General features: G+C 44.4%; 1 protein-coding gene across 4 annotated transcripts in view; it reads left to right on the top strand.

Annotated features, from left to right (window-relative positions):
- Mnd1 (meiotic nuclear divisions 1) overlaps positions 1-8,612 on the top strand; it is a 62,069-nt gene extending 53,457 nt beyond the window's left edge. For 3 of the 4 annotated variants that reach the window (XM_060378499.1, XM_021627327.2, XM_060378498.1), the window contains 2 exons: positions 2,721-2,765; positions 8,354-8,612. In XM_060378499.1, coding sequence (XP_060234482.1) covers positions 2,721-2,765; positions 8,354-8,460 — 152 coding nt within the window. In that variant the 3' untranslated portion in view covers positions 8,461-8,612. The remainder of the gene's footprint in view (positions 1-2,720; positions 2,766-8,353) is intronic. The other variant, XM_060378500.1, reaches the window with a different exon arrangement.
- Positions 8,613-13,905: the final 5,293 nt, after the last annotated feature.

Raw genomic sequence — 13,905 nt, 5'->3', positions numbered from 1 at the left:
AAGACCTGTATTTTTCTTTTTTTGGATTAGCCATCAAGTATGACAGTAACAACAAAAGAAAACATACTGTAGTTTTATCAAAACCGAACACTTTTCAAATACCAAGATTGTAGAAAGATACTTACATAATGAGAAAAATGTTTGCAAACCTTCTGCGTGACAAACAGGCAATATGCAAAATACATAAAGGCCTTACGATTCGATAAAATGATGGAAATTTCAACATAAAATGGTCAAGATTAAACACATTTTTCCGATGAAAATAAACAAATGGCCAGTGAAAACACAGCATTCGTTGTTAGGAGGTCAAAACCACAGTGAGATGTCTATTCACATTCCTCAGGATGAGGGTTCCCCTATTTTTAGTTTTATGTGTACGGTGCTCTGCCTGTGTGCATACCACGTGGATGCAGTGCCCGTGGCCGCCAGAAGAGGGCATCAGACTCTCTGGGAGTAGAGTTACAACCGGTTGTGAGCTGCTGTGCAGGTGCTGGAAGTTGCTGTTCTGAGAGCAACCAGTGCTCTTAGCCACTGAGCCAGCTCTTCAGTCCCAGATGACTACAGTTTTTTTAAAGGTAACAAGTGTTGGTGAGGATGTGGGGAAGTTAGAATCCTTGTGTAGCTGGTAGGATCGCAAAGTGGTATGGCTTCGTTAAAAAGTAAAGGCCAGGGAATGGCGGACACATACTTAGAATCCTATCACTTGGGAGGCAGAAGCAGGAAGTTGGCAGGATTGAGGCCAGCCTGACCTGTATAATTAGTTCAGGTGGGCCAGGAACTTAGGGTAAGACCCTGTCTCAAAGAAACAAAGAAATAACCCCCACCCCACTATCCATTCTTCAAAATAGAATGTATACTATGTGTCAGGATTTTATTTCTTACACCCAAGAGAATTAAAAATATGCAATTACTGTTTGTATTAGTGGAAGTGGCCCAATGTCTGTCAGGAGACAAACAGGTAAGCCAATTGTGAAATGTATTTTATTATATAAAATAATAGGTATGTTGAACCCAGAAAACACTATTGTGTGGTGAGAAGCCAAACGCAAGAGAACACGTGTTTCCTTCACCTGAGGTATCCCCCAGGGGAAAGCTGTAAGATGGAAAGCAAACAGATGAGTGTTAGGGGCCGGAGAACGGGGAATGTTGATGTTGGCTTTGTGCGCATGGTTTCCGGTTGTTGATAAGAATGTTCTAGAATTGAGATAGTGGTTATGATTGTACATCCACTGTTTTGATAGGGTAAAATCTGTCATGTGTAAATTATGTTTTCATTTAAAAATAAAAGTTTTTGGGACTGGAGAGATGACTCAGAGGTTAAGCTCTTCCAGAGGACCCATGTTCAGTTCCCAGCACCCACATGACAGCTCACAACTGTCTGTAATTCCGGTTGTAGGAAATTTGACACCCTCACTCAGACATACATGCAGGCAGAACACCAGTGCACAGGAAATAAAAATAGATTATTTTTAAAATACACGACAGTCAGGTGTGGTAGTGCACACCTTTAGTCCCAGCACTCAGGAGGCAGAGGCAGGCGGAGCTCCGTGAGTTCCTGGCGAGCCTGGTCTGCAAAGTGAGTTCCAGGACAGCCAGGGCTGTTACAAAGAAAAACTCTGTCTCAAAAAGCCAAAAACCAAACAAACGGAAAACATGGCATCATTGTAAGTGATCTCTGTGCCTAATTTGTTATGGCATTGTTATGTTCTATCTAGAGTGACTTGAAAGATATTTGTACAGATACATTTAGTATCAAAATGCATATAATCTTAAATTGTCTGGCTTTGTTGTGAAACAAATCCCCACTGTGCAGTCCATGCTGGCCTCACCCTCGAGGCCCTCCTGCCGCACCCTCTACCGTGCTGCAGAGACGCTGTGGACTGGCACACGGCCTAAGACGGTCTGTTTAACATGGGAAGCAAATATTCTCTCCTGTGGGTTTACTTTCCTTCCTCTAAAATGTTTGTTCTGTTTGTTTGTTTGCTTGCTTGCTTGGAGACAGGGCTGCACTGTGTATCTCTGGCTGTCTTTGAACTCGCTACGCAGACCTGTCTAGCTTGAAATTACAGAGATCCTCCTGCCTCTTCCTTCCAAGTGCTGGGATTAAAGTTGTGAACCACCATGTAACTAAAAAGTTTAAATGTCAGATTTATTGAACAGAAGAATATATATGGTAAAATACTTACCACTAAATTACTTTATCATTTTGATGCATTGTTTGAGAAGTATCTCATTTAAACATGTGTGGTAGGAGCTGGCTGTGTACCTTAGTGGATGAAAATGCTCCACAGCAGCCCTGACAGCTGGTAGAAGGAGCCAGCTTATTCCTGCGAAGAGGTGTCCTCTGACCTCACAGCTGTGCTGTGGCACACCCACACAAGCACACAAATAAATAATAAATCGATGTATAAAGTAACCCTGAACTGTAAGGAAGTAAGTGCAATGGTGAGGGACACTTAGAAAAGGGAAGTTATTCACGTTGCCTCTCTGTTCTTTACCTAAGGTAACTGCAAATAACCTAAAACTTTCTCGAGCATTTGAGCAGGTTCTTAAGAGACAGTGTTACACTACATGAGCTTTTTCGTGGTAATTTCTAATGTATGTATAATTTACAATACATTGGTTCATATCTTTAGAGGGTTGGAGGTAGTTTTACATGTATATGTGACAGCAAATCATTTTATCTCCCTCCCTCTCTCTTTCTCTCTCTCTCTTTTAAGGTCAAGCAAATAAAGTAGCCAGAGAAGCGGCCAATCGGTGGACTGGTAGGTGCTGAAGTGGCGCTAGTGCTCTGAGCAGGGGCTTCACACGAGGTGCAGATGTGAACGTGTTTCTGTGAAGCCAGCGGAAGCCCGCGCTGAACTTGTGTGACTTGCCTGAGCTCAGCTTCTGGCCGCTGAGCTTGCGTGTCTCGGAAGGGTACAGTTGAGGTCGATGTGGTTTTCCTTTTCTTCGGTACTGGCGGTTGGACAGCCAGCTTCACACATCCAGGCAGGGCCTTCTTTTGATCTCTGTCTGCAGCCTGCACTTCCCTGTATTCGAATTTATGGTCCCTTTCGGAATTTCATGGACTCTTGAGGTTTGCCGTCCTGCAAGTAAGAACAGCTACTGTGTTTTGAGGGCTCTCTGCTGCTTTGCTGTAATGGACGTCTGTGGTGTTCTCGCTGTCTTTCTCCTCACAGAGAGGTGTGGCTTGTCCCTCAGGTTGAAGAAGTGGCTAAGGCCCTGAGGAGCACAGGGCCACACGTGTACTGTGCAGCAGGAGTTAGACCCGGCTTTCGGGTTCTCCTGTGTGCCTGCTGTTTGTTGCTCACGACAGCAAAGCTAGTCTCAGAAGCAGGAGTTACTGGGCACCAGGTGTGGCGGCAGCGGCTCACAGGCGTAGCACGGGGGAGGCTGAAGCAGGAACATGTGTGTTTGAGTTCAGCGGGGCTACCTCGTGAGGGTCCGTCCTGTGTCAAGTCTCTCTCCACAAATGCCTTACATATGTCGTAAGTCTAGGAGAAAGTAGTGATGGTTGTGACTGGTGCACAAGCCTGGTTAATGCTAACCCTGCCAGGAAGGAGCGCTGGTGTTTCCAAGACCTAACAATGGAATGTGCTCATTGAGCTCTAACACCTCCTATGTATCAGTCACTGTCATTACACTCCCGCGGGAAGGTGTGTAGGGCTGAAGCAGAGGAGGGAAGGACTTCCGGTGCTGAGGCTCCAGGCTAGCCTGGGGAGCAGGTTCATGTGCCAGGTTTCCTGCTGCTGGTCCAGGCCTGCAGTCCACAGAAATTTAAACCTCATTTTCCCCACCCTATTTTACAGTAAAATCAATAGGAATATTAATGAAATTCTCTGTGGGCTCCTATAAAGCTGTTGTCTGTCTGTCTGTCTGTCTGTGAGTTGTTTCCAAAACAAAATTCTGCTGTAGTGAAGAAAACAGAAGAGAAACAGCAGACATTGTGCTCAGGGAAGTATCAGTAAGTGGGAAATACATTGTGATGCACAGTGACTTGTGTCTGTGATCCCTGCATTCAGTCACTGGGGCCTAGGTAGTAAGCTCAGGGCTAACCTAGGCTACATAAAACCTTCTCTCCCAAAAAGGCCAACAACAGTAACAGTGATAACAAATGTGATAGAGAGGTTTGAGAAATAGAAAACTTTGAGTATGGAAAATGAAGCAGATGGCCTCACGGATTAAAGATGAGGTGAGTCGGGAGTAGTGCCGCCAACCTGAGGGTCTGAATTAGACCCACGTGGTGGAAGGTGAGCGCTGACACTGGCCTCCACATGTTCACGACACGCAGCGTAAAGTAACTAGGACTTTCCTCTAGTAGCTTGTGAGGAAGAAGCCAGCAAACAGCAGGAAGGGCAACTTGAGCGCATGGCAGACGGAAGCTACTCAGAGCCTCATCTGCTCTGTGGCCCTTCCAGCTTTTCTGAGCTTCTTCCTCATCTGTTCTCTGTGAATAATGCCTCTCCCTCCCTCCCTTTCTCTCTCCCCCTCCCTTCCTCCCCACCTCTTCCTTTTTGAGACAGTGTTTCTCTGTGTAGCCTTGGTTATCCTGGACTAGCTTTATAGACCAGACTGACCTCAAACTCACAGAGATCCACCTGCCTCTGTCTTTCCAGTTGCTGGGATTAAAGGCACACGCCACTGTGCCCTACTCTGCCTCTCATTTTGAGGGAAATAAATAAGAGTCTTAATGTAAGCTCTTCCGCATGGTAGTTTAGACACGTACTCCCCTTTCTCTTGTTCCCCAAGTTGTTAAGTGACTGTAAATTGTTTTCTAATTCATCATAAGCTTCCAAATTATCATTAGAAAAACTGTTAGAATTTTTTTTCTCTTTGTGGTTAGCTGCAAAAACAAACAAAATCAGAGTTTGAGAAAATACAGAATTTGGGCGGGGGGGGGATTTTGTTTTTGTTATTGTTGTTTTGGTTTGTTTTGTTTTGATTTTGGTTTTTTGAGACAGGGTTTCTCTAGGTGGCTCTGGCTGTTCTGGAACTCACTCTGTAGACCAGGCTGGCCTTGAACTCAGAGATCCGCTTGCTTCTGCCTTCCAGGGGCCGAAGGAGATGTTTTTGTGATAATAGAATTATCATCAAACGTTTTTTGTTTGTTTGTTTGAGTTCAGAGCTGTGTTTCCCAGGCTCTGGATGTGATCTGATTGGCAGACTGTTCAGCATGCCCAAAGTGGAGTTGGAACTCAGCACCAAATAAAACTCCATCGCGGAGAACACCTCCAAGCCCAGCTCTCTGGAGGTAGAGGCAGGAAGGTTACAAGTTCAAGGTCATCTTACATTAAGTAGTCCTTGCTGTGTCAGCCTGGGCTTATTACCCTGTTTCAAAAATATTCCCACTGAGGGCTGCAGCTTACTGTTGTCACATAAGTGTGTTAGGAGAAGATGAAGATAATGGATAAAGTGAATTACAGGTCAGAAAAGCCCCTGATTGCAAAGTGTTGTTTATTAAGTATCAATTGAAGTCTGGTTTCTTCTTACCCAGCAGTGTCCTTGAAATGTATCTAGAACCAAGACTCTGCAGACCAGCAAGAAGGCTGAGTGGTTAAGGGCACTCACTGCCGCAGCAGAGGACCCAGTTCAGTTCCCAGCACAGATACGGCCGCTCACAAATCCCCGTGACACCGGCTCCAGAGTATCCAGCCCACTCTCCCAGCCTCCAGCAGCTCCTCATGCATGTGCTGTCTATACATGCACATACACATAATAAATAGGGTTTCTCTGCGCAGCCCTGGCTGTCCTGGAACTCACAGAAATCTGCCTCTGTCTACCTCCCAAGTGCCTGGATCACAGGAGTGTGCCAGCCCCACCCAGCTGAAAATGGATTTTTAGAAAGGCAGTGTATTCTGCTTAGGGTCTCCCGAGCTCCTGCCAGCGCCTCCCCACTTCCCCACCCACCCGAATCCTCTCTTTCTCTTTCATTAGGATACATAGAGACATCTAAAATAAATGGTAAATTTAGATTAATACAAATTTTGTCCAGAATAGGAAAAAACAGACAAACAGAAGAAAAAGAGCTAAAGGAAAAGTTCAGACGCAGAGACATAGAAGTGCATGTGCATATACGAGTCCCGTAAAGACAAGACCAGAAACCAAAATGCGCAACATTTTAAAAAGAGTATCTACTGCCTAATAACTCAACAGTTTATAGAGTGAGAGATCGCCCAAGACTGGAAATATAAGCGAACTGTATCTTATTATTCACATTACATCTTAGGAGCCTAGTTTTCCATGCTAGGAATCAAGAGGCATCTGTTCCTGAGGTGGACAGACCACTGCAGATCCTGCCATCTTATTCCTATGTTGATACTGAGTATGAAACCATGTGAATTAACAGGAATTCTGTAAATCTAAAGGTTTCTTTTAAACAAATAGTCTCTGTCCACTTAAAATTATGTATAGTAGGAAAATTCTGTGGTGGGGAACGTAGTGTCAGGATCATGTGTGCACTGTCTTAAGAAGGCAGACCTCCAGTGGCCGGAGGAAGGCGTGACCAGCATCTTTGAATTGCCCAGAGGCCCCGCAGCCTGGCTTTGGTTGCTTGTCCATAATGTGAACCAGGAGCTCCTGGTTCTTCAGAGCTGCTGAGTAGAGCTCACCTTGGTGCCCATTTTCTCCTTTCCTGGCCCAGGCTCACAGCTCCATCCCACAAGCCTGCTCTGTTGTGTGTGTGCTCCCTGTTTCCTGGAAGTCCTTCCACTTTATGGAGCTTGTCCTAGAAGGCGTGTGACGCTTGTTCCTCTTCTTTACACAACTTTAGAATTGTTCAGAACTACGTTGTAATGTTTCTTCTTGTGTCACCTTGAAGGGACGTATTCTCCACATTCTGTGCTATCTGTGTACACTGATGCTTGCGGTCTGTTGCACCTCTGTAAGTGCGCAGCTGGGCCTGGCCAGGCCTCGCTACTACATGCACTGACACAACCCCAGCGCGTCCTGGAGGGCCTCGTGTTGTTTAGTGTTCTCCCGTCATGAAGGTGAAGACTCACTGTAGGTTGCTGTGAGAAGTAGATTCATTTACATATCTGTTGGCTTTCCGTAACACATTCCACTGAGAGTTTGTTTCCACTGTTGATTCTTTCTTTAAAAAAAAAAGCTTCATCATATATTTTTTAAAAATTAACCAGACCCGAAGACTACAGTGTTCAAGCCCTTGTATCCAGCTAGGGTATGGCACTGTCTGTGTTTCACTTGAGGTAGTAGGAGGATTCACTCTGGAAAGAAAGTTGAATTTCAAGTTTATGTTTATTTAATACTTAGAATTACACGTCCATGGAAATGGTCTATGAAAGAAATCTCCAGCCACATGTATTGATTTGCAGGATGGCTGCCTGTATTCTACAGAGTGACCATTCTCACTAATCTGGAGGACTAGGTCCTATTCCCCTGAGGCCACTCTCTGCCCTGCGCATGGCTGCTTCCTAAGTCCCATGCTCTTCCCTCTGCCAGCTCCTGATCTCCCTCCTTGTATGTAAATCATAAAGACACCAATCGAATATTTTTAGGGTCCACCTTCATGATCTCATTTTAACTGAGTCATCTTTTTAGCTGCTGTCTTCGGACCATTCTAAGGTAGTGTGGCTGGTGGCTGGGAAGGGTAGTGACCTGGTACAGCCCAGCACTCAGGAAGAACTGCTCTTAACCTTTTACTCCTTTTTACTAGGAATGCAGCGTCCTCTGACGGACTTGGGAACCATGCACACGGTTCACTATGTAATATGGGAGAAATCTGTAGAGGCGAGGGCTGGGGTGACCATCATTCTAACCCCAGGAGCAGCTGCCTTTGCGCATTGGCACTGTGCTGCATCACTCCCCAGCACTGAGGCCTGAGGAGCAGCCATTGCCCTCCCTTTCGTTGCTGCACTGGGGCTGAGATCCTTGTCTGAAAATCTTTCTGTACAATTTGGGGATCCCCCTTTGGGATAAGTTCCTCTAAATAGGTGTAACACCTTTTTCAGTGGTTGTAGGAATGCCGAGGACACATCTGCTCTGTGTTGTTTTAAGAATAGACCTTTTCCACCATCTCCCCCAGTCCCTCAGGCTGGCCTGATGATCTGGAAGCCATTATTCTGAGGAGAAGGACAGAGGTCTGGAGGAAAGCAGTTCCTTAGAGAGCAGAGCAGTTGAAACTGCTCGAGCCTGAGGCCTGGCCTCGCTCCACATGTGCGAAGATTCCAGGGGCTACTCTGTATGGTCCCCTTCGGCGTCTTTCGGTAGCTGCTTCTGTTTTAGTATATCTGAGAGCAACGGAAGCACAGCCAGAGGGTGGGGAATTAGATTACAATGTTTCATGACTGTCTTGTTCATGCTTAAGAACCTTTTTTCTTTTTCTTTTGTATAGATAACATATTTGCAATAAAATCCTGGGCCAAAAGAAAATTTGGGTTTGAAGAAAATAAAATTGATAAAAACTTTGGAATTCCAGAAGACTTCGACTACATAGACTAAACTGTTCGGTTGGTGATAAAGGCTCTGTACACTTACGAATCTGTCAGATTTTAAACATCTAACTAATGGCACTGAATTTTCATCTATCTGTTAATTGTTTATGTTTTACAATTTTAAATAAATTACAAAATAAAGATGGTCTTTGCCCCCTTCTGGTAACTGTATTTCACACTCATTAAAGCAAGGCAGAGCAAGCAAAGCTGCCCGTCCTGGTCAAGTCAGGTGTCCACAGGATTCTTCAAGAGAAAAGTCACAGCAAGGGAAGGTTTCTAACTTCCACTCAAATACTAAATACTGAATGCATTTGAATGCCCTGTCACAAGGACACAGATGCACATACACATACACACACACACACACAGAGAGAGAGAGAGAGAGAGAGAGAGAGAGAGAATCTTTCAAACTAAAGGGTGTTTCACTATGTGGCAGTACTTGGTGGAAGTATGTGGATTGCCTTTCAGTCTGCTGCTGCATCTTTGCAAACTGCAGACAGGGAAGCACAGCACACTGTAGTTCCTTCAATTTAGAATTATGTTACAATCTCTCAGACATGGAGACTACTTTGTTCTAATGTTTGGTACTTTCTACTGGGAAGACCAAGCCCTAGTCCACTGTCTTGATCTCTGCCCTTTCAAAAGATGTGTCTTCCCCAACCTATAAAAAAGTTTATCTTATCCATTTGGAGTATTTGCAGACACCACATAATGAAAGGTAAAAGCCAGTATGGCAAGGCCCACGCCACATGCCTTAGTATCTTCACGCTATCCAGCGTTGGTGTTCCTTTAAATGACCTGAGGAAAGTGTTCCATATGTCTGAAATGACCCAAATGGCATGCGGGCTGTTGGCTAATGAATCAAGCCTTTGTATTTCAGCAGTTGCTCTTGGGTCTATTTAATCCCCGCCTGGCTGTGCAAAGTGTCCATCTTTGTTCTTGGGGCCAGTTTATGTTGCTAGGGGAACAGATCGCACTGGATGAAGAACTTGATGTATGAAATAGAAGCACAGAGTTTTTAGTCACAGTGCATGGGATACTGAGTCAGAAGATTTGCTGTGAATTTGAGACTAGCCTGAAAGAAAAAAGTAAAACTACCCTCCAACACTAAACATGGGAATTCTTAAGAGTGTTCAGAACTAATTTACCATTTCTTTCTTTCTTGTTTAAGATGGTATGTATGTCCAAAAACAAGCCTTTTTTCCTCATCATCACTGGGGTGCTAGTCTGAAAGTAGTTAACTCATGATTTGGATCTTCAGGAGGAAGGCAGAGAACGAGTGAGCTGGCAGTGTTCATGAGCTAACGACATGGCACTCAGTCAATAATGCGCTGGCGAATGTTGAGTGAATGGCTCTGGGAGGAGAGCATGTTGCAGATACAGTGTGTGCTATGCACTGTCCTGGTTGGCCAGCTCATGCTGCCGATGTGATGGCAGCACACGAGGAAAAGTCCCGACCGAAGACTCGCACGCGCTCATGAAGTTTTCATTTCTGGACGTTCTTAAGAACATTTTATTTGTGGGGCAGGCAGTGCATGCCACAGGTGTACATGTGGAGGTCAAGGGATTGGCTCCACCTTCTGCTTGCCTTGTGGAGTCTGTCTCTTCTGTAGCTTCCATCCCTCTGGATTTCATGCTAGCCAAGAGCCTCCTGTTAACGCCCCGTGTCTGTGTCCCATCTTCCCTCAAGATTGCTGGGTTGCAGCCACGTGCCACCATAGCCGGCATTATTTGTTTTTTTGTTTTTAAATGTTGAGCTCTGAGTATTAAACTCAGGCCTGTGTAACAAGTGCTTCTATATGCTAAGCCATCTCGCCAGCTATTTTAGAGGATATTTTTTTCAGACAGGCCCTTACACAGCCCATTTGGCCTCAGTTTATGTAGCTGAGGATACCTTGGTCCTCTTGCCTTAGCTTCCCAAATGTTGAGATTACAGGCATGTATTCTGGCTCATGATATTTCCACCCTTCAGATGCAATGGATACAAATAAAAGAAAGAAGACGCAGGAAAATAATTAGGAAATAGCAATTTTTAGTTTTTATAAATACAATAAAGTCTACTGCAGACTAGACCTGATCTTCATGATGGCTGTTTAAAACGAGCTCGATGGGTGCAGCTGACCTGCCTGTTCTAGCGTGTCGCTGCTGGGTAGCTGTAGGAGCACTTCCGGTTCCACTGTTGTATAGAACCGCGACTGGTGAGAGGACCAGGGCCGTCGGGCCAGGCACACCCTAGGTAATTTGATAGTCTTGGCTGCTTGACTTGTGAGGCTGAAGATTATGAGGTACACCTTGAGGTGACCTGGAATCCTGTCACACGTGATCTCGGACCTAGCTCAACTGAGTAAGTCACACTGCAGTTGGAGACTTTGATATCTTCAGTAGATAGTGAGTCCTGAAGCTTTAAGGCACTGGGGAGCCATGATCTGCCTGACCAGCCTCCTTCACTGGTTATCTTGTGTCAAATAATGTCTGAGTTAGTCTCTTCATTGCCCCACGTCAGGTCACATCAGCAAAAACGACCTTCTGAGGTTGGGCAGGGGCCACAGCACTCTGAATGAATGAAGGGTATGTGAGTTTCCCTGTGATGTTTGTCACATGATTGGTCTGGTAGAGTATAAGTTTTGGTCTGCCTCAGGTAGATACTGTTACCCTTAACTCTTATCTATATATCTTTAAGAAACTGGAAAATAAGTACAACTAGCTGGCCCAGCAGCGGTGCAAGTACCTAGCAGTGCTGGGGGCTGGGGCTGATGTGTCTAATACGAGCTGAAGCTGTCAAAGTATGACAGACGGCCCCGCCTTGTCTGAGAGATGCAGCCTCTCCTTCAGAGACCAGCCTCCTACACACTTCTATGCCAGGAGGAAAAGACCCACTTACCAGATGTATGCATAATCTGCTTACTAAAAACAACGAGAATGATATGACAGAGGTCAGGTGAGGTGCTGTGTTCCTCTCAGATGCTAGAGGTTGAATTTCAGGGTTAACATAAGTTGGTAAACTATCACTCTGAAAGGTAGATTCAAAATTACACACCTTCTTTGCCGCCTTTTGTATATTTCTTAGTTATGAATAAGAATGTGAGATGGAGATTGTGAATAGCTTATAAAGCTAAAAATATTTGCTTTTTGACCCCTTAGAAAAAGTTTGCTTATTTCCAAAAAAGTTAAACCCTGGTAGCATGTAGACTAAATGTGATCTACAAAACAGATTTAATTTACCCAGCTATACTCAGGTGTGTGTGTGTGTGTGTGTGTGTGTGTATGTGTGTGACAGAAAGTCAATACCAAGTATCTTTCTCTATCCCTGTCTCCCCATCTGCCTTTGAGACAGGGTCTCTTCACTAAACTTGGAGCTCACTGTTCAGCTACTGACTGATTAGTGACACCCAGCCCTATATCCACCTGACTGCCTCACAGTGCTGAAGATACAGATGAGTGCTAGGGATCTGACCTCAGGTCCTCATGCATGCAGAGAAAGTGCCCTGTAACCACTGACCCATGTCCTTAGCCCCTTTTCTGAATTTAAATTAGTCACTACTTATTCAGGCTACATAGTGTCTGATTAAAACTGAGATTTTTTTCAGCTTCTTTTGGAAATTGGCTGCTTTAATAATCCTATTGGTAACAAACCAGGAGAGGAGAAAGGAACCGACTCTATGGTTCTAAGGTGGAGAGTGGCTTTCTTCTCCAGGCAGCACCACACAGCACCCTCCCTTGACCACGGTTCATGCTTCCCTCAGTCCAGAGTTGGCAGAACTGACTTGAAATTAAATGTGTCGAGTTCAGAAAAAAACACGTCTTGTTGACGTCTCATTAAATTTGTAAATTGACTCAGAAAGGATGCTTTTGTATTTCATGAAGTATACTATGTTCTAGTAATTTTGTCATTTTCTTTTCTTCACGTTTTATGTTCCTTAAGTGTATGTGGGTATTTATTTTTTTGTTTCCAGGTACAAGGAGATTTCCCTTGCATTTTATCTTTTAGTTGGCATTTTTTCTATACTTTAATGTGATTGTTTCTGCATACTAACGTAATTTTATTAATTTCTATGGTGGTAAGGACTGAACCTGCGCCTGTTAGGCAAATGCTGGCACTCATAACCTCCACCTCAAGGCCCTGTGTATAAGTTTATGCTTGCTGTCTAGTCTGTTTTCTAGTACTGTCTCTAAACAGCACTCGGGAAATTTATAAAGAAGACTTTTGTTTAGCTCATGGTTATAGAGGCTGGGAGGAGGCACAGTGCCAGCATCTGCGTGGTATCTGATGTGGCCTTTCTGTCTTCTTCCTTTGGATGTTTGTTTGTTTGTTTGTTTGAGACAGTCTCGATGTAGCCCTTGCTGCCCTGGAACTCACTGTATAGACCACATTGGCCTCAAACTCAGAGATCTGCCTGCCTCCACCTCCTACGTGCTGGGATTAAAGGTGTGCACCACAAGGCCCAGCTCCAAGGTGAGGCCTTCTTGCTCAGTATAGAGGTATGAATTCAGATGTCAGTTTGGTGCTATGTACATGGAGCAAATGTGATGAACTCCCAACCACAGGTTCTCGGCCAGTTTTATAATATTTCTTCCTGTGGCATGGGCCTTAAATCCAAACAAAAGGTGGTTGGTCACTCCTGTAACATCTGTGCCATTTTTGCACCTGTGGGCATAGCTTGCCAGCTTGTTAACTCACAGGGTTCACAGTTGGATAAGAATGTTAATTGCTGTTTTCCTCTAAGCAGCCTGCATAGCACCTTCTAGTAATAAAGGCTAGCCAGCCAGGAGGAAGCTTCCTGGCTAGTACCAATTTGACTTCTTCATGTCCCATAACCATAAAAGAACATTTCTCAAGTATATTTGTTTGTTTATGTTTTTAGTATTTTTAGACATAATGCCTACTGAATTTGTCAAAGGCTTTTCTGTGTTTCTGTCTGGAAAATGTTATGATTTTCGTAAATCTACTGAGGTAAAGTGGTATTGCTCTGTTTCTGACTGTGCAACCATCTATACTTCCTTGGCACAAAATTGTCCTGGTTGCAGAGAGTTTCTTCTAATACGATGATGAGCGTACTTTCAGCGCTCCTCGGAAACATCTTTTGTGACTTTAACGATGATGAGCGTACTCTCAGCACTCCTCGGGAACATCTTTTGTGACTTTAGAGCCCGCGTTGCGTCCCTTTCCTAGAAGACACTTGGATGTTTTGTCATCTCGTGTCCCTATGGGACATTTTGTCCCTGAAGTGCTCAGCTATAACTCTAAAACAACCAAACAAAAGTTGGGTCACTCCATGTGTATTGCTGATACTGTTTGTCGTCCACTTAAAATGTGGTGGCCATCTTCACCTGTGAGCCCAGTTTAATTCGCTTATCTACTTGTTCTTTAGTGTGGCTTTACGAAGTTGTCATGTAAATTTGTTGAGCCAAAACTGGTGGACATTTGGCTTTCACGTTATTTCAGACTACATTA

The sequence above is a fragment of the Meriones unguiculatus genome, chromosome 2, assembly GCF_030254825.1.
Source record: "Meriones unguiculatus strain TT.TT164.6M chromosome 2, Bangor_MerUng_6.1, whole genome shotgun sequence".
Taxonomy (NCBI): Eukaryota; Metazoa; Chordata; class Mammalia; order Rodentia; family Muridae; genus Meriones; species Meriones unguiculatus.
The sequence above is the reverse complement of the archived record's forward strand: the minus strand, read 5'-3'. Positions and strand labels throughout refer to the sequence as shown.